The sequence below is a fragment of the Eulemur rufifrons genome, chromosome 3 (genome assembly GCF_041146395.1).
Source record: "Eulemur rufifrons isolate Redbay chromosome 3, OSU_ERuf_1, whole genome shotgun sequence".
NCBI lineage: Eukaryota > Metazoa > Chordata > Mammalia > Primates > Lemuridae > Eulemur > Eulemur rufifrons.
This window is the reverse complement of record NC_090985.1, coordinates 84060856-84081205: the sequence shown is the minus strand read 5'-3', so window position 1 is coordinate 84081205 and position 20350 is coordinate 84060856. Positions and strand designations below refer to the sequence as shown.

The 20350-nt window shown below is 38.9% G+C and overlaps 1 protein-coding gene across 2 annotated transcripts in view; it reads right to left on the bottom strand.

The window, feature by feature from the left end:
- The window catches only part of TRAM1 (translocation associated membrane protein 1), a 33396-nt gene extending 14820 nt beyond the window's left edge, over nucleotides 1-18576 (bottom strand). Inside the window, exons 1-6 of one of the 2 annotated variants that reach the window (XM_069466387.1) lie at nucleotides 18290-18576; nucleotides 10050-10113; nucleotides 7857-7978; nucleotides 7618-7734; nucleotides 6324-6382; nucleotides 4645-4729 (exon numbers count right to left, since the gene is read on the bottom strand). In XM_069466387.1, coding sequence (XP_069322488.1) covers nucleotides 4645-4729; nucleotides 6324-6382; nucleotides 7618-7734; nucleotides 7857-7978; nucleotides 10050-10113; nucleotides 18290-18412 — 570 coding nt within the window. In that variant the 5' untranslated portion in view covers nucleotides 18413-18576. The remainder of the gene's footprint in view (nucleotides 1-4644; nucleotides 4730-6323; nucleotides 6383-7617; nucleotides 7735-7856; nucleotides 7979-10049; nucleotides 10114-18289) is intronic. The other variant, XM_069466388.1, reaches the window with a different exon arrangement.
- Nucleotides 18577-20350: the final 1774 nt, after the last annotated feature.

Below are 20350 nucleotides of genomic sequence, written 5' to 3'. Positions count from 1 at the left end.
TTTAAAATGAGAAATTTTACCTAGAAAATGGCTACTTTTAATATCCCTGTCCTATCCTCCAATTCGCATAGGGTTACAGCCCCAGTGGCTCGGTGCTCACATGTCTGAGGCCAAAAACAAAGACCCTGTCCAGCACCATGGTCTCTGAGGCTTACACGTTTACATGCGGTGTGGGGAATGGGAGAGAACAGAGGAGGCTGGGTGAAATTGGCTCTCGTAGGGAAGTTCATGCAATCAGTTTACTGGCCACATTACAGATTTCAATTAGGGAGTCAGCAAGCTATCCAAGGGTGGCTCATCATTGCTCTACAATCTAGAGTCTGGATGAAAATAAAAGTGACTGAAAAAAAAATCAGGAGCTTGAGGCTGCAGTGCACTATGATTGCTGTGAATAGCCACTGCACTCCAGCCTGGGCAACATAGCAAGATCTCATCTGTATAAAAAATAAAAATAAAATTAAAAAAAAAGTGGCTGAGAGAAAGCTTTTGTATTTAAGACATTTTTATATGTCATTATATGGTTTTGTCATGTAAATTAACTTTCCCTATCAGGAGCCAGAAATGGAAGTTTTGTTTACTTAAGATTAACAATTTTTTGAACTCTTTTTTTCTACTCTTTCTCCCCTTTTCACTACTGCACTTGACTAGTCTTAAAAAAAAAAGATTAACAATTTTTTTATACTTGAATGGAAAAAATATAGAAATGAATTATTAGAAAAGTTTTTCCGAGTTCTTAAATATTCTTAATGCTAACGTTCAAGTAGCTTATATAAGAATGAAATCATGAAATAATGACACAATTCTGATAGTTTCATTTTTCATGGAAAAATCTAATAAATATAACGAACTTAAATCATTAACACATTTTAAAATTATAAATAACTTCAAGTACTTTTCAGTTGTTATTACATCTTTTTTATTAAAAAGGATAACTGCATACTTCAGCAAATTTATTATTATACGAAAATATATTTCTTGGCTACAGTATACTAAAAAATAAACGTTACCACAAACTGAATAACACATATATGCTAAGGCAAAGATTTTTCCCCAAACCCCAGATGGAATTATCTTATATTTAAATCTTTACAAAGCTCTCCTATTACAAAGACTTATACCAATTATTCTGAACAACAAATAAATGTTTGGGTAAGACATATAGACCTGAAAAATTTCAGTATATGCCATTTTTAAATGCTTACAGAGTTCTAATGGAAGAATTAGTAAGATATGTAAAGATGATGTTCTCCGGAAAAACTGTTAAGATGATTCAAAAAGTTGCTCTAGCTACCTAGTGATGAATGGCAGATATTAATATCAAAGTTATGGCCAGGCACGGTGGCTCACATCTGTAATCCTAGCATTCTGGGAGGCCGAGGCGGGTGGATCGTTTGAGCTCAGGAGATTGAAACCAGCCTGAGCAAGAGCGAGACCCTGTCTCTATTAAAAAATAAAAAAAAGAAATTAGCTGGACAACTAAAAATATATAGAAAAAATTAGCTGGGCATAGTGGCGCATGCCTGTAGTCCCAGCTACTTGGGAGGCTGAGGCAGAAGGATTGCTTGAGCCCAGGAGTTTGAGGTTGCTGTGAACTAGGCTGACGCCACGGCACTCTAGCCAGGGTGACAGAGCGGGACTCTGCCTCAAAAAAATAAAATCAAAGTTACATACGAAAAGTGTGAATATAACTTTCATGAAGTAGGAGTGGGGAAAAACATTATTTCTAGTTTAATGCTTTATGTGATATACAATTATATATATACATAATTAAACTAAAATTGAATATTAGAAATAAAACATTTGGCTATTTCATGACTTCCCTAAAAGCTCATATATTCAAGTTGGCTCAGAAATGATATTTTGTATCTTCTCATGGGCAAAATGGAGAACTGTTTACATTAAAATATACATGGTATCTGTAATTTAAATTTTCTCCCTGAAAGAAATACACCTCTTGAACTGCTACTAACAGCCTTCCTTTCTTTCTTCATTTGTCTGTAGGATTGGTTCAAAACAATCACTCTACTAGTTTCTTCCAGTAAAGAGTTCTTCCAAAAATAATTTTCATAGAGAAAATTTTAAGAAACTGTTTAACACATATGCAGCTGTTACTTTCAAATTATGTTAATTGCTTGAAACAGTTACTTTCAACTGTCATATGTAAGTGTTAAAAATAGTTTCAGTTAAGTTCTAAGTTATGCAAATTATTCCATAAAAATTAGATTGCATTTCTGGAGAAATGCCATCTGGCAGGAACTGGTAAGAAAAGAGCTTCAAGAACTAAAATGAACAATTACTTTGAAATGTCCCTCTTTAGTTACCATGGTCAGTGAACAAGATGAAGACATGGTATTATGTTCCTGAGTATACAAATACCTGCAGAAAGTTTTAAATATTTGAACCATGGTACTAAGACATCAAAAAAACCTATGACATTCTCAGCAGCACTGTTCCATAGAACTTTCTGCAATTATGAAATGTTCTTTATCTCTTCTCTCCAAAATGGTAGATACTAGCCACATGTGGCTAATGAGCAGTTGAAATATGGCTAATGTGACCAAAGAAGTGAATTTTGTTTTTTTAAAGTTAATTGAGATGTGGCTAGTGGCTACCACTTTGGACAGTACAGCTCTAGGACACCCGTGCCTCACATTAGGCGCTTACTGAATATGGAAGGGTTACTGTAAACTGTGGGCCTAATAATTTTATTTTAAGATAGTTCTATGTCAAAGGTTTAAAAATAAAAGATCTTCATTGTAATCCTTACAATCAACTTAACTGGAAAAACATTCTACTTTATAAAAGAAATCAACATAAAAAGAACTTAAGTGCCTTAGTAAATGGCCTCTGCTTTGGTGCTGTTTTCTAATCACAGCAGACATCAATGACGACAGATACGTAGGACACATAAAACACAAACAGTAGCAAATCAAGTACCTAAATCATGAATTAACTATTGGCAGCACATATAAAAATAAGTGTTTGTGGCTTTTGAGGAGGAAGAGATAAACTGGTCACTGGACGTGTTATCACACTTCCATTTAGGTAGGCTTCTCAAAGTAAGGGGATTTTAAAAAACAAGTTTTCAATGTGGAAAAATAGAAATATATGTACAATGGATAGAGAATATAATGAATCTCCATATACCTATAACCCAGCCTCAATAGTTATTAACAAATGACCAAACTCGTTTCATCTATATACCTTCTCACTTCCCTTCACCCATTATTATTTTGAAGTAAGTCCCAGATAGCACTTCATATATTGGGATTAAAAAAAACCTTATAAAAAAAGGAAATAAAAGTGTTTGATTACTTTGTCAGAAGGAAAAGGTATTCCAGGAAAAAGGAGTGATGTGTTGGGATTATAAAACTAGAGATATCAGTGTGAATGAAACATAAGGAGAGAAGCGGAAGAGCAACCAGGAAGAGGTGGTCCAGGCAGGTTTATTTGCGTTTAAAACAATAAGAATCTAGTACAGGTTTCAGAGAAAGAGCTAAATAAAGGAAATAAAGTGGACTTTTGCAATACCATAGAAGCCAGACTTTAGAAGTACCGAGGGTATAACTAGAGAGCGAGATACTGCAGTTCTCCAACAGTTTAGTTTTTGCTCAAATAAAATAAACAAACATCTTTCCCACATGCTAAAAAGGGAATGCTCCACCCATTTCTGGAAAGGTTTCGCTGGTGAATATTTAACTATGTTTTACTTGTTCAATACTGAACTTTTCTTTGAGACTTATACACAGAACTGTTAGTTGTAGAGTAATCCGATTAATCCCTTTGCCTCACTTGTCAAATAGACTGCTAGGAATACCAATAAGAAGAAACTAATTTTGCACTTTAAAAATCAAATTTTAATTTACATTACCAGTATCTGTATTTTTTTGAGTCCAACTTCTTACTTAATATCTAATGTTCCTCCATTATTCTTTTAAAAAAGCTAAGACAGGCCGGGCGCGGTGGCTCACGCCTGTAATCCTAGCACTCTGGGAGGCCGAGGCGGGTGGATCGCTCAAGGTCAGGAGTTCGAGACCAGCCTGAGCAAGAGTGAGACCCCGTCTCTACTAAAAATAGAAAGAAATTATATGGACAACTAAAATATATATATACAAAAAATTAGCCGGGCATGGTGGCGCATGCCTGTAGTCCCAGCTACTCGGGAGGCTGAGGCAGGAGGATCGCTTAAGCCCAGGAGTTTGAGGTTACTGTGAGCTAGGCTGACGCCACGGCATTCTAGCCCGGGCAACAAAGCGAGACTCTGTCTCAAAAAAAAAAAAAAAAAAGCTAAGACAAATATATGCCCACCACCCCAACCCTGTTCCACTCTCAGGATATTTATGCATGATCCTGAGAGTTCAATCTGTCCCAGGTGTTCTCACTAGTAATATAATTTTAAAATGAGCAATCAGCAAGTCAAATGTAAAAGGGTCCCCTCTAAGTTAAAATACTAACTAAAGGTTTTTAAAGAAATACTTAAGGATTTTAGTCTTTGTATAAAGGGGGGTGGTGGGAGAAAGACAGAAGAGTTGAGGTGAGAAGGAAGGCGGAAGGGCAAAGATGTGAGGAAATACTTAATTTTACAAAGACTTTCCAAAAAAAGAAAAAAAGGACAAAACTTTTAAAACTACCATCCCAGCTTACTTTTTTGGTCTTCTGGAAGTAGAGTTCAGGAAAAGCATGAAGCCAGTAAGCCAACTGTGATATGTAGAAAAATTTCATTTGAAATCTGCACAAAACAAGAAAGTGAAGAATATCTTTTAAAGAATAATATTTGTAAAGAATAAAATAAAGGATATGCTAAGTAACTACCTTTTGCCTTATCAGTTCATACATATTCTGCACGTATTTAAACAACTCTTCAAAAACCACTTTCCCCATCTCCCTAGGATATTCCCACTGTCAATTCCCCTGGATTAAACAATGGGCAAAGATCTGAATGCTGTTAACATGCAAACTAGCCGGGAGGAGCCAGAGCCCCTGTCTATTAGTTAATTAAAACTGATTAGTATGTCATGTTAGCTATTGAAAACATAAGAAACATAATCAACCCACAGATCTATATGGTTTCATCAAAAAAGGAATGGGAAGGGCAAAAAGCCTGACACAAAAGCAATGGTGCATAGATTAATAGTCACCCGAAATTGGGACAATTACAATTTCAAATATCCTTTCGCTTTTTTTCTTCTTAGGGAAATATAGTAACTTTACCTGGTTGGAACATGGAGACAGCCCCCCAAAATGGAGGCAGAGCCTGGACTAAAGAGAGTAATAAGGCATACAGGGGTTCTCCAGGGGGTATATCATAGTCAGTCTAGATGCAACAGTCTCCCTTTACATTATATCCCTCTAGCCCTTCTGTGTCTTCTTTATTCTCCCTTCCCCCTCCCCTCCAGAAGGGGAATACGGTCCCATATAAATATGTTTATAACCCATTCTACAGAAGTTCACTGAACTAATAAAATTTTTAAAATTCAGAGTATGATTCGGTAGAGTGGGTATTACTGTTGGACTTAAAGAGATCCATGTTCACGTTATTCCCTTCTTTGCTTTCTATCTTTTTCTTCAATTCTCACACTGTAATGTATTTACAAGTACTTCTACGTGACAAGCACCGGCGACCTAGCTGGTACAACAAAGGATATAAAATAAAAAGATCGTTCCTACTGTTGCCAAGGCACATATAGTCTTGGTGGTTATGGGCACATTACAAGACTTACATAAATGACACAAAAATTATAGATCAAAATAATATATAGATACTTCATAAAACATAAACCAAAATGATGAATTCAGGGAAGCAAAAGACTAATAAGACTAATACAGGCTAAAGTAGCAAGGAAAATTATTAATAACATGGAATAGTGGTACTAGAGCTAGGCTTGAAGAAGGAATAATTTAGCTAAACATCTTTATAACCACTGAGCGATGTAGCCTGGCAGCACAGTATAGAAACTCAGGGCTGGAGAGATTAAAAAACAATCCCTATCCTCAAGAAGCTTACAGAAGAGGACAAGAAAGGAAGGAGTGAAAAAAAATAGGGGTATGGGGAGCAAAGAAAGGAGCAAGAAGGGTAAAGAGTATTAAAATTGTTACAATCAGCTGTCTCAAGCTAACAAAGATGCCGAAAAGATTATATACATTAAAAAAAGTATACAGGAATTTTTTTCTTATGGCAGTGGGACTGTCAAAGACATACTTTAACCTTTTTTATGAATTTGTCTAAGGTCCTAAAAAAAAAAAAAAAATAACAAGAATGAATTCTGCTTAATATTGACATGACCATGATACTTAACGAAGAAAGGCCTGCTAAAAAGACTTACGTCATCAGGTTATGGGGATAAGCCCTCCATAAGATAGTTGGGTCTGAGATGTAGTTTTCCTAAGAAAGAAGACATAAAAATTAACCTATGAGCACAATGAAAATTTCCTAGAAAATAAGACAGTATTTTCATTTCTTAACATTTACAGTTTCTCATATAAAGTTCCAAAGAACTCACTGAAGTTAAACCCTATAATTGTTTTAGCTATTTTTCAATTCAACTTGAATTGTTTACTTTAGTAAAGTGAAAATCAATGATATGAATGAGACGTGGAATCAACTAAGACATAATTATTGGCCTTCAAAAACCTTTCAATCCGGTAGAATAAAAAATACACGTACACAAACATAAAACAACCAATAAACAGCAAAGACATATAACAGAGGCATAACAGCTACAAAAGAGATGAATTTTGTCACAAGGATTTCAGGAAATGATGTAGCACCTAACAGGAGACGAAGGATCAGAGAGCTGCCAAGTTTTATGAATTTATGCCCATAAAATACTACCCAAATCTTTTTCTTAGATAACCAGATCTATTCGGTGAGAATTACCACATATGTAAAAAAATAAAATAAAATAAAATCTAAAGTGACTTACCTTTTATAAGTCTATTTTCTCACAGAAGTGTAACTTTTATAGTTTTTTAAAAATTTATAAGATTTTAAACTAAAATTTACATGTATTTATATAGTATTATTAAAGCAGCAGAGTAAAATGGAATGAGCACTGGATTGAAAAGTTGAGTTTTAGTCTATTTCCAACATTAAGTGGTGTACCCTTAAAATTCACTGACTATCATTCATCCCTAACATAGTGATTAAAAAAAAAAACTATGTGTTCAACAAACTCAAAAGTAGGTAAACTATGGAACACCATATAAATTTAAGGGACTGTTATTATTAATAATATATATGCTTATTTGTTTCAGAAAGCCTTTTCTCTCCTCATTAGTTAGGGTGATACAATTAAAGGTTTTGACTGCCTCAACTGAAAAGTTATACATTTTAAGTTTCTTAGACTGCTTTTAAAGGAGGAAATGACTGGAAACATTATAACTCCTGTAACCTAGTAGGAGTATCACTAATATCTTACGCTCTTGCTAATACAGAGGCATCTGCAAATGTCTATGAGTAAGGCTTTCCGAAACAATAAACATAGTTTAGAATTTTTGCTGTATAAAAACTTAACTAAAACAGAGATGTATCACTAAAACTCTTAACTTATACTTGTTCATTAGCAGAGTTCCTAATCTTAGATGAGGAAGGAGAACAACAATATGAGACATACTTACAGAGATTAGAATGAATGTGCCCCAAACACAAGCAAAAAGGTAGAATGCACTAAGCTGACCAGATTCATTAAACTTGCTGTGTTTCGTTTTGGAGAAGTGCATTCGCCTGTTAATTTTCTAAAAATAAAAACAGCCATTAGTAATTAACAATAAAGTATAATATATATTCAATATATAACTATCAGAGTATGGAAAGCTAATACTTTACAAAGCATAGATTTCTAAGATTGCATACTTACATCCAACACATACTCCTGAATTATGGCATGAATAATTATCGCCACTAGCATGTAGAAGAAAACTGTAGCCAAATCTTTGATACCATAGTAATAAAGGGATGCTGATTCAGTAGCTTGTTCTTCTGAAGGCCAAAAAGGACATACATACACAAAAATATACATAAGGTTATGCACAACACAGTTATGGAAACAAACAAAAGAAAACAACCTAATAAAAAAGTTCTATACAAACATCATAAATAACTTGCTCCTGGGCATCTTGAGTCTTAAGGGGCAAAGAAAATCGAGCAGACTATCTAGAAATCTAAAGCTTCAGAAATATAAAGACTTGACACATGTTAGTTACAGCCACCAAACACCAAAAAACAGGGGAGAGGAGGCCACATTCAATAAACTGTTACCCCAGGGGTATAGATTAAGTTGATAAAGTTATACCTAGTCCATGTACCTGTTTTGTCAAAGAACTTTTGAAACTTTCTACCTCTACTTTCAAACTAGACATTACATTATGATTCTGAAGGAAAAACTGACTTGATCTGTTTTTTCCATCAGAAAACAAATGGAAAAACAGATCCCCCCCCCCATGTTTCTGACCTATTAAGTTATGTTTTGGACCTGTACTAACAATCCTTTAAGCAGTAGATAATTAGTATCTATAAGCAGTAGAGATAAAGGCAACTGCTACTTAAAATTGTTTTTAGTCCTTGCATTTGCTATAATTTTTCAAAACAAATCTGTATCAAATACTTGTGAATTGCTAATACTTCTTGTTCTCAAGCTTTATGTTTATAGGGACCATTTAGGTAAAAGAGCTTTGTTCTTCTCTGGCATATTCAAATTTCAAAACAACACTGTAGTTCTGAGTAACCTGATATCTAAGTCACTAAATCAAGCATTTACAAAGGTATATGTAACTGAACAAAGCCCCAACTCAATGTTATATACTACGTGACCATACATTCTAAATAGAAAACCTCTGGACAGGTTTACTGACTCTGAATGTTAATATTTTATTAATCAAATTTATCCCATCCCTCACTCATGCTAGTTAATGTTACTGTCTTCAATTAGAATCAACTTCCAGTAACAACTTGATTTTCACATAGAATAATTTAGAAAGAATATTTTTTTAAAGAGATAGGGTCTTGCTCTGTTGCCCCGGCTGGAGTGCAGTGGTACAATCATAGCTCACTGCAAGCTCAAACTCCTAAGCTCAAACGATCCTCCTGCCTCAAACCCCAAGTATCTGGGACTACAGGAGCAGGCCACCATGCACAGATGAAGAAATAACATTTTCTAAAGTAAAGATTAAAAGTGTAGGCCGGGCGCGGTGGCTCACGCCTGTAATCCTAGCACTCTGGGAGGCCAAGGCGGGTGGATAGCTCAAGGTCAGGAGTTCGAGACCAGCCTGAGCAAGAGCGAGACCCCCGTCTCTACTAAAAATAGAAAGAAATTATCTGGCCAACTAAAATATATATAGAAAAAATTAGCCGGGCATGGTGGCGCATGCCTGTAGTCCCAGCTACTCAGGAGGCTGAGGCAGGAGAATCGCTTAAGCCCAGGAGTTTGAGGTTGCTGTGAGGTAGGCTGACGCCACGGCACTCACTCTAGCCCAGGCAACAGAGTGAGACTCTGTCTCAAAAAAAAAAAAAAAAAAAAAGAATAAAAGTGTAGACACTATTACCAGATAATTACTAGAGTTTACCAACATTCTCTCTAATCAAAACAATTGTCAGAAGTAGAGCACAACAAAAGTGAAAATAAACTTAAAAGAATTGTTATTACAGGTCCAAAACATAACCTATAGGTCAGAAAAACTGAACCCGAACATTGTGCCTTTAGATGCCCTGACTAAACAATGACACTTTAAACAAATTTAAAATATCTAAGATTCAAATTTTCTTATGAAAAAAATCAGAAGGCACAGAAGGCAAAACAGGATGTTCTTTGTTTTAAGCCCAGTCACAAAAATATGTAATAAATATTAAACCCATAAAACTGATTTTCATATAACATAAAAGATAAAGTCAACCAAAACCACTACATCTAGTATTACAAAATCAAAATAATGTTTAGTTGAATTATGGATGAGGTCTGTGATGATTGATGTAGAACCTAGTGTTCATGGAAATTTCCAAGTTTGTTCAACTGAACGTTTATTTAAACAGAAAATTTTTAATGAAAATTACCTACCTGTTGCAGGGAGGGTAACATTGTACTGAAGAGTAACAAAAATGATAGAAGCTTTTGCTGTTATCTAGAAAGGAAAAAAAAAGAGCAAGTCAATTTGTGACCCTCCTCAAACAATAGATCTGGGTAAAAACATTACAAGCTCTGTCCCCAAACCTAACAATCAAGGGCACTCTAGTTTCTGTGGCACTCTACAGACATAACTGATCACCAAGGAGTTAATTTAAATCACCAGAGTACTCTTCTGCAGTTTAGATAAGATTGCGTAATTCATCCCTAACTTTAAGATTTCAAAAGAGACACCCTGCAGGTCCAGAAAACCATGATTTGACAAATAATGATTCTCTACTCTAAATCTATACAATAAACACAAAGTTTCTACCAAGAAAAATTCTAAATGTAAACGAATAAAAGTAAAAGGAAGCACAGTTAACATGAGAAAAATGGATCAAAGGTAGGGTCTGGTTTATGTGTTAATCTCCCACACCCCTGGCATAGTTACATGATCAATAAATATTTAACTGACCTGACTATTGATAAAAGTAAAGCGCTCAGAACAGATAAATGGCATGCTTAATATTTATTAGGCACCAGGGACAGTGCTAGATAAGAAAGAACAAAACGAAGATGAATGAAATAATCCTTGATATCAAGGAGCTCAGTCATGTCGGGACAGGTAAATAAACTTATGTAAGTGCCAATAGCTTACGCTGTGGGGTACTCAGAATAAACAACAGACTTTTTTGTTTTCTTCCTGGGGTAGGGAATGGAGCACGTTCTGGAAAGGCTTCTTTCTCTCAGAGGAGGTGGTGGTGGAGCGTGTCTTGCTGGAAAATAGAAGTTCCCTAGGCTCACAAGGCCAGACAGAGGGCCGTACAGGTAGAGGAAACAGACAGTGCAAAGGTCGAGTAGCAGTAAACATAAAGGCCAGGCATAAGCACACTTCAGCGAGTGGTGGAAAAGACTAGAAACAGAGTGCCAGAAAGGACCTTGTTTGTTGAGCTAAGTAGTTTAGAATTTATTATAGCACAACTGGAGAATTTTGAGGAGGGGGAAGGTCATTTATGCCTTTTAGAAAGATTGTCGTCTATGACCTACAAGTGGTCTCTCAGGCCCCCCTCGGAGCTGAGCACACTGCAGCCAGAATGATCTTCTGATCACGTTTCCACACCCTCACCCACCTGCTAAGGACGCTTCACTGGGTTCCCAGCTTTCTAGTATAACGTGGTCTATACAACTTTCCACGGTCTGACACCTCCCCTCTGCCTCGGCAGCCTCACCTCAGACCACTGCCTCCCGCTCCTTTGCCCTGCAGTTCCTCCTGCAGGGCCTGGCCACATGGGGGACTATTTACAACACTGTTGGAAAACCTACCCCTCAGATCTCAGTGCAATCACACCTTTTCAAAGAAGTCTTCCTTGTCTTCCTAGAGTAGGTCATTTCCTTTGTTAGATTATCTCAGAGAACTGTGCTCTTTTTCTTCAAAACACACACTCCGGCTTGATTATATTAATAATTTCTGTTTCACTCATTAGAAAGTAATCTCCCTAAGAGCAGGGACCACACCTGTTTCTGCTCATCATGGTATGTTCAGAGCCCAGCATGGGGCTTGGCACATATTAGGTGACTGATCAATATTATTGAATAAATACCAGATAAAACACGAATTGCAGCAAGCATGCAGGCAAGAATAAGTCTTGCGCAAGATACCATAGGAAAGACAATAAGGTCTGAACTAAGGCAGTGCAGTGGGACAGAGGAGGCTCTTACAAGGCAAAATAAGGTTTGGTAAGTAAGAAGAAAGAGTCAAAGACTATTTATTGACGCTCATAGCAGAGACTTCTGTGAGATATACAGGTAGAAAGAGCAGGAGGTGGCAAAAACCTAAGTCTAGAACTCGGTAGGGAAAACCTAGCTTAGGTAAGGATTTGGGAGTGTCTACTTACAGATCATAGTTGAAGCTGAGGAAAGATGTAAGTTGTACAAATAGAGTGTAGAGTATTTGTAGAGAAGTAGGACAACATCAGAACTGTGGAGAAAAAGCCTAAACTTCAAGTCCCCAAAACTAAGAAGAAATGGTCAGACAGAGAATGAAGAGAGCATGGTATCCCAAAAGCCAAGCGGGAAGCATTTGAAAAGGTGTGGTTAATAAGGGCAAAGTTTCAAAAGAGATGTGTTAGGGAAAGAGTACAACATACTGGACAATTTAAGAAGTCATCAGTGGTCATGGCTTGAGTACTCTCAATGAAGATGTGAGAACAGAAGCTGCATCGCAGTAGACTGAGGAACACAAGAGGGACAAAGTGGTATCCAGTAGATGCCTGGTCAAGATTCATGTTGTTTTTAGAATAGGAGAGACCGCGCTTATGTGGGGGAATAGGAAAGGTGACAGGGAAATGGGAGAAGTTAAACACACAGGATATCCAGGAGATTCTGATGCTTGCAGCCAAAAAAAAAAAAAAATCACACACAGGGTAAGGTCCAGTGCAGTGGCTCACACCTGTAACCTCAGCACTTTGGGAGGCCAACACAGAAGAATTGCTTGAGGCCAGGAGTTTGACACCAGCCTGTGCAATGCAGTGAGACCTCTTCTCTACAAAAAATTAAAAAAAAAACAAAAAACACAGGCTAGAAAGAGGATAATGAATGGAAGGATATGACAAAGAACAAAACCCTAAGGACAGAGTACTACTGCACTCTTGAACAACTTTTCCTCTTAGATTGGGAAAAAGGTAGTTAATGGATGAGGCAGATAAGTTCAAAAGACAGGAAACTGAAGAAATCCACACCTGATAAACTTTTATTTTCTCTGTGGGGAAAAAAAGCAATGTCACATGTTAAACATAATGGGGACCTGAATGATGAGTATTTATATAGTTCCTATAGGGAAGGGAGCTGGCCAGGAAAAGTAAAAAGATCACTGGTTGTTACTAATGTCTAAGGTTAGAAACTTGTGATTTGTAATATTGTCTATCAGTGTCAGTGTATGACTTTGTCGGGTAACACTCAGCAACCTGTGAATTGAGAGGCACAGAAAAGGCAGATAGAGTAAAGCCTGCAGGAAGAAAAGCAAAACAATGAGGGGCTAATATAATGAAAAAAAGGAAAGGGGGCCAAGGTACCATGGTAAAGAACTGGCTTGTGAGGAGCAGAATGAGGAAGGTGAACAAAATGCAGGTTGAGGCTGAACTTGCTATCCTGGAATTCAGGATCTGGAAATCAGTCAGGCCTGCATGATAGAGTCAGGGATAGGGCCACTAAGGTGAGTTGCTGAACTGCGAGAGGTATGAGGGTCACTTGAGTAGAAAAGGCTAGTAAGACCACCGTATTAAAATTTGGGTCATTCCCAAGGATTCATTAGAACAGAACGATGGCATGAGTTTCTAGGGTAACACTACTTTCATGTGATTATTTTTAATAAAATTGATTGGTTACTAAATTTCATTTAGTTTTTCTATCTTTGTTTAGACTTCATCTCTCTCTCTCTCTCAGACACACACACACGCACACACACACACAACCAGGCAAACACCACATCCTTGTTTCTAGTTTGTAATATAAGGTCATTAACACAGCGAAGAAAACTTTGTTAAAGAGTCCTTTACGAACAAGTGAAATTCTTCAAAGATAAATTTACTATCAAATTAAAAAAGCAATAAAAAATTAGATTATCCTTTTATGCTAGCCTTTGAAATAAAATTAAAATCTGGCCTCCAGCAGGTTTAGCATGTGACATGAAGAATGAGAAGACGAAAATATAAACTACACATCACAAAAAAGTTTATACAAAACCTAAACCAGTAATCACGCTCCCATTTCCAGGCCTCCTAAGCCTCACACCCCAGCCAGCATAGTTTTAAACTAATACCACAATTAATTAATAGTAAGATAAGTTAGTTTGGAATAAAAATATGCTACAGAAATATATAATGCACTCAACTCAGAAGTAAAAATAACTGAGTTTATAACAGTTTGGGAGATTTATACTGCTTCTCTCCCATTTATAAGAAAAAAACGAGACTTATTCAGATTTATCTTAAATAGGTTACTACAAACTCCAATGAATTATCTAAATCTATGCTGTATGTAATGTCATAACTATCATGACTTTTTTTTTTTTTTTTTTTTAAAGAGACAGGGTTTCACTTTGTCGTGCAATGGCGTCATCATAGGTCACTGCAATCCCAAACTCCTGGGCTCAAGCGATCCTCCACCTCAGCCTCCCGAGTAACTGGGACTACAGTGCGTATCACAATGTCCAGCTAATTAAAAAAAAATTTTTTTTAGAGACGGGGTCTCATTACGTTGCCCAGGTTGATCTCAAACTCTTGGCTTCAAGGGATCCTTCCGCCTCAGTCTCCCAAAGTGCTGGGCTTACAGGCATGAGCCACCATGCCCAGCCCATAATATTTCTTTAATTGAGTGGTCACCAGCTGGGGACTGGTATCTTTTCTTGGTATATTGAGATATTAACTATTTTGTACTTGTTAAAAGAAGGTGTGACTACTATATGGACTGAATTCCTGAAAGGTAATTTTTTTTTTTTAAACAAATAGAGACAGGGTCTTACTCTTGCTCAGGCTAGTCACGAACTCCTGAGCTCAAATGATCCTCCCGCCTTGGCCTCCCAGCGTGCTAGGATTACAGGCGTGAGCCACCGCGCCCGGCCCAAAACAATTCTTAATATCAAATTCCACTCCTCACCAGCTTATACAAAATTAAGTTCTTAAAAAAGAGAAACTCGGCCCAGAGGCTTGTGCCTGAAAATTCCAGCTATCTGAGAGGACAGCCTGAGGCCAGGAGTTAGAGACCAGCCCGGGCAGTTGGCAAGACCCTGTCTCTAAAAAAAAAATATATATATATATTATTTTAAAGAGAGAGAACGAAGGAAAACATTGGCAATGACCATGGTGGCGTACACGTGTCGTTACAGCTACTTAGGAGGCTGAAGCAGGAGGATCATTTGAGCCCAGGACATTGAGACTGCAGTGCGCTATGATCACACCACTGCACTCCACCCTGGGTGACAGTGAGACCCCATCTCTAAATAAAAACATAAATAAATATTGGCATTAAGACAATTTATGCTTAAAAATAAAGCAAACCCCTAAAAACTGTTCCAAGATTGTTTTAACTATAAATCTCCCCAAACCCTGTAAGGCATATCTTGTAGATTTCTGAACATCTATCTGGAAAGTGACTCCCTTTTAGAAGGAAATATTTCTCTTATGAACCCCTAACTCTTCACTCCTTTTCCACATCTTCACTTTCAGAAAGCTTTCTATGCATTCTTACATGTTTCGACTGTTCAAATTTTCCTAACTCAAATATGAAGCCATTAAATAAAGACCATGGTTTGTATTCTGAGGACAGATACTGACTGTAATAAAACAATGATTTCAAAATTCACAAGCAATTTTTGGTAATATAAAGTTCCCTGGAAATTAAACTCTCATATTTTCCACAGACTGACTACTTTTTTATCAACCTCTTCAGTACATATAATCTCTTAATATGTTAACTGCTGGGCCATTCTCTCACATAAAAATGCTGTTTTGTATTTTCAAACTTTGATGAGTTTCCAAGGAATAATAATCACTACCATTTATTGTATGCCTTTTGTAAGCCAAGCATTGAACAAGGTATTATACGTATTAGTTAATTTAATTCTTAGAGTAACCCATAAACCCATTTTATAGATAAACTTAAGTTCTGAGATGTCTCAGGTCACCCAGTCAGCAAGCTGCAGAGCCCTAACTTCAACATGGACCCCTTTAGCTCCAGAATCCATGCTTTTAAAGTATATCTATATTGCCCCTTAATTTTGGCTAGTAACAGTATGTTACTTCTTTGTTGATTTCACCATAAATCCTCTGACATTTCCTCAGTATATTTACACAAAAGGCTTAACAGTTCTGCAAAAACATCAACTTCCCTATTACTCTAGCACAAATATTGCAATTCTGTAATTATGTTAACTTTGAAATTTGGTAGTATTTTAAGTATTTTAAAAGTCAAATAGCAAGACTCACCTAGTCAGTATTTCCCCATTCATAGATAACATACTTTCAAATCCCAACTCTTTAACATATGGTAAGAAAAATGAACAACTTGCACACACTTCCCACTTTTGTAAACCACTTTAACACTCACTTTCAAATTGACTTTAAAAACTTCTGTTTAGTATTTTTGTTATGTCTTTTTAGATTTACAAATTTTACAGATTTATATAAAGTTGAAAATCCACTCACTGTTAAAAAGTCATTAACATGTGAGACAAGGTACAGGTGGTGAACTTTCCTATAAATGTAATAAGAAAAGTAATACCACTTCTAAGTGTCAGAATTTCTGATTTATATTCCATTTTATTCAAAGCACTGCAAATATGCCTTGCAGGTCATAGTTCTCCTAAATTATGTTTTTAAAGTCAGGAATTCTCACCATGTGGAGATGGGTTCTAGCAAGTTACACAAAATAGCTGAATATATGCATATATGGAAGTATTGCTTTTACTATTAAAACAAAGTATATGTAAATATTAAATTCAGAAAATGAGTACAAATATTTAGCATTATATTTTTAGTGATACCATACTTTAATATAATGCTTTGTAAACTCTCAGGTGCCTTCCCACCATATTATCCCAACTTTGCAACAATGGCCATGAGAGATTAGTACAGGTGATATTATTTCCTTATACAGAGCAGAAGAATTGATGCTTGGACTTGGGTCATCCAGTAGGTAAGTGGCACAGGCACAGCCTAATATAGAGCTTGTGACATATGTTAGTTTCCTTTTACCTACCCTTCAACTATACCTACCTCCTTAGCACTGGTTTCAAACACACACGATACTACCAGGAATAAAAAATATCTATATCTAAATACAGAAAAGCCTATTTGAAGAGAAGCAAAAATAAAGTAAAATATTAAGTTATCTAGTAATAAAATTAAAAAAAACCCTAATGGACTTCATTTAAATTTATTCTTAGGAGAGTCTGGATGATTTAAAAAACAAAAATTAAAAAAAAATCCATTCATCTTTTGGTCACTGGCAGTGTCATTCCATTAATTTTTCTCCAAGATTCTTAACATGGCTCTTTTTTTTTAAGTACCTCCTACGTCCTAGGCACTATTTTACATGCTGGAAATAGACTGGTACAAAATGAAATAAAAATCTCTGCCCTCACTAAGGTTAGACGCCAGGAGGGAGGAGAAAAAGCAATAAGTAAATAAAATAATTAGTATATTTGATGAGACATAGGGGTTACAGAGGAATAGAAAGGAAAAAAGAAAAAAAAGGAATAGGCGTATTGGGGGAAAGAACGTAGGATGTTACATGTTCACCTTGCAAAGTTTATTACCCATATTCAACAGCTGTTAAATAAGTCATCAAAATACTAGATATGTGGGAAGAGAATTTACACACTCCTGACATTTCCATCCTCTCTTACTTCAATAAACAAAAAGAAAATTACTCGGCTCTCTGGCACTACTGTTCAGAAACTCGATTTACTTATCAGACCTTGTTTCTTCAAGGCAAAAGCAAGCATCAGGGCAAAAAGTTCCCTGTCGAGTTATAATACCAGTTTAAGAGACAAGAATTAAAACAATCGGGTGCGCCTTCAGTGTGCCGGTGCCCAGCGGCCACCGCCCTTCAAGTAGGCAGCATATGCCCGACTCCGTCTGTTTCTCGCTCACCCCAATCTCGGTCCTACAAGGGGTCTCCCTGTCAGTTGGGGCCTGTGGTCTCGGGGCTGGCACGCCCCGTACCCCGGGGGCCTGGCCTCCACATTTCCCCCGCCGGCCGGACGCACACCGCAGCCAGGGCGGGCCATCCCCCCAAGTCCGCCCACCCGCCCAGAGCCAGCTCGGCAGTGCAGGGGCCGTCCCCGCCCGCCCGCCGGCCCCTAGCCGGCTGCCACGTAACCCTTCGCGGGAACCAGGAACTGCTCTGCGCGGCTGGCGGGAGGGGGCGGCGGCGGGTCGGGGAAGGGGGCGACACGGCGGCCCCAGCCCCCTGCGGGCGGCAACGAGGCCCACCCGGGCTCCGCATCCCCAGGCCGGCCGCGGGGGGGTGCTCCGCCAGAGCTGGGCAGCGCAGGCCCGCGCCTCGGGGGCCAGGGGGCCGCACCTTCCCCCGGCCCGGACCCCCGGCGGTCCCGGGCGGAGGGGCCGGGGCTGGCAGCCCGGGCCCAGGCAGGGGGCGGCAGGGCAGGCGGTTGGGGCGCCAGACGGGCTCACCTCGAACATGAGCCCCAGCAGGAAGACCATCGCCACACAGGAGACGATGTCCGCGTGATTCTGCAAGACGAATTCATGGCTCAAGACCGGGGGGCTCTTGGTACTCTTCTTGCGAATCGCCATGGTGGGGCCGCCGCCCGTGCTTGCAGGTGCTCCGCCCCAGCTCTGCTCTTCCCAGCTGCTCACCGACTGGCAGCCGCCGCCGCCGCCTCCCCCAGACTGCTCTTCACAGCCCCGCCGCAGCCGCTCGCTGGGGCTTCACTTCCCATCCCACGGCCAGTACGCAGCCGCCAGGGCCGCCCGGGAAAAAAAAAAAAAAAAAAAGAAAAGGGGAAAAAAAAAAAAAAAGCGAGCCCGCAGCGGGGGCGAGCATGCGCACTAGAGAGACGGCGCTCGCTCGTGCCGCCGCCGCCCCTGCGAGCCCACAGCGCCACCTGGGGGCCGGAGGCCGTTGGCCCGCGCCGGGCGAGTGTGCAGGAACCCGAGCGGGTCGCCCCTGCTCCGCGCCAGGCCGGGCGTTGGGAGTCGTTTGAGGCGCGAGCTTCCCGCGCCTGGTCAACAGACTGAGACCCCTGCCTGATCCCGGGGCGGCCGCGTGCTGGCGCGCATGGCCTCAGGCGTGTCTCCCCCGCCCGTCCTCCTGGCCACCCTGGGCTCGGGTGCTGGTGGCTTCTTCCACACTTGCTTGTCACTTTTCTAAGCCACTGCCACCGTCAAGATAATCTAAAAATACGAATGCTGCCTGACTACACAAGGGTACGGCGTATTCTCCAGTTTTAGCATCCGCCTTAAAAATTAACCTGAGTTAAACACTCTTGGGGACTTTTTCCTACTCATTGTAAGTTTGGACCAGCTTAAAAAAAACAAGACTGTCCCTGTTCGGTCTGACTACCCATTCCCATCCCCATCCCCCACTTCAGACTGAAGAGGATGGGATCGGTTTGAGTTTGCTTTGCTCTATATATTTTTTTATTAACACTTCTTAGTAATTTAGGGAGATAGTCAAAAAGGACTGTGGATTAGGCATGTCCTTCTTTTTCATCGTTCTGCCCAAACCAAGAGTCCTTTGTATTCCTTTTCCTGATGAATTGCTCCACTGTTTACCCCTTTGCCAAATCTAGAAACCAAAATCATCCTAGATTGAGCCTTTTCGGCACCCTTCCACGTCCAATCTATCACCAAACCCTGACAATTCTGCGCCTTTCCTCCAACTCACGGCCACAGCTTCAGGAGTGGACTTGTCTCCTGCATGACAACTCTGATGCAACCAGATATTATAACTCTGATGGAATCATTCATTGGCTTAAGAACGTGGGTTTTTGGATCAGAAGTCTGCTACTTATCACCTGTATGATCACGGACAAGTTATTTAATCTCTGAGAGTCGGTTTCCTCATTTATTTATGTATTCATTTATTCCAAAAATACTTATTAGGTGTTTACCATATGCTAGGCACCAGGGATACAGAACTGAATAAAAAATAAAAATTAACCTATTCTTATTGGCTTTCACTCTAGCAGGGGGGGGGAGTGGGGAGAGAATCTTTAAACAAAATTTCAAAAGTGAAACATATGTTACATTAAGTTGAGCGTCCAGGGGAAAAATAAATCAAGAGGAATAGGGAAAGTGTGAGGGAATTTCAGTGTTTGCCTGAAGACCTGAAGCGGGTGGGGGAGCAAGCCATGTGGAAAGCGCAGATCATTGTAGTACTTACTTTAGCAATTAAATGAGATGATTTAAAGAAAGTGATTAGCAGAGACTTAGGGCTTTATAAATTTACTTAGCTATAATTATTTTTTTCCTTTCTGGGCAATCACTAATTTCACTTCCCTTCAAATCACCTTCCAATTTTTATGTTAGAATGATGCTTTTAACAGGCTGAAAAATTTCAGTAGTTTCCCTTTTCTTTCCTGCAAAGCTACCATGACTAAATAGTCCTTTAGGATTTGGACCCTATGTACCCAAACAGGCTGGAGCCCTGCCTCTGTAGACCCCAGTCTCTTTTTATCAGCGCTTACTGATAAAAGTCCGTATAGACTACACAGACTATACAGTTGGCAC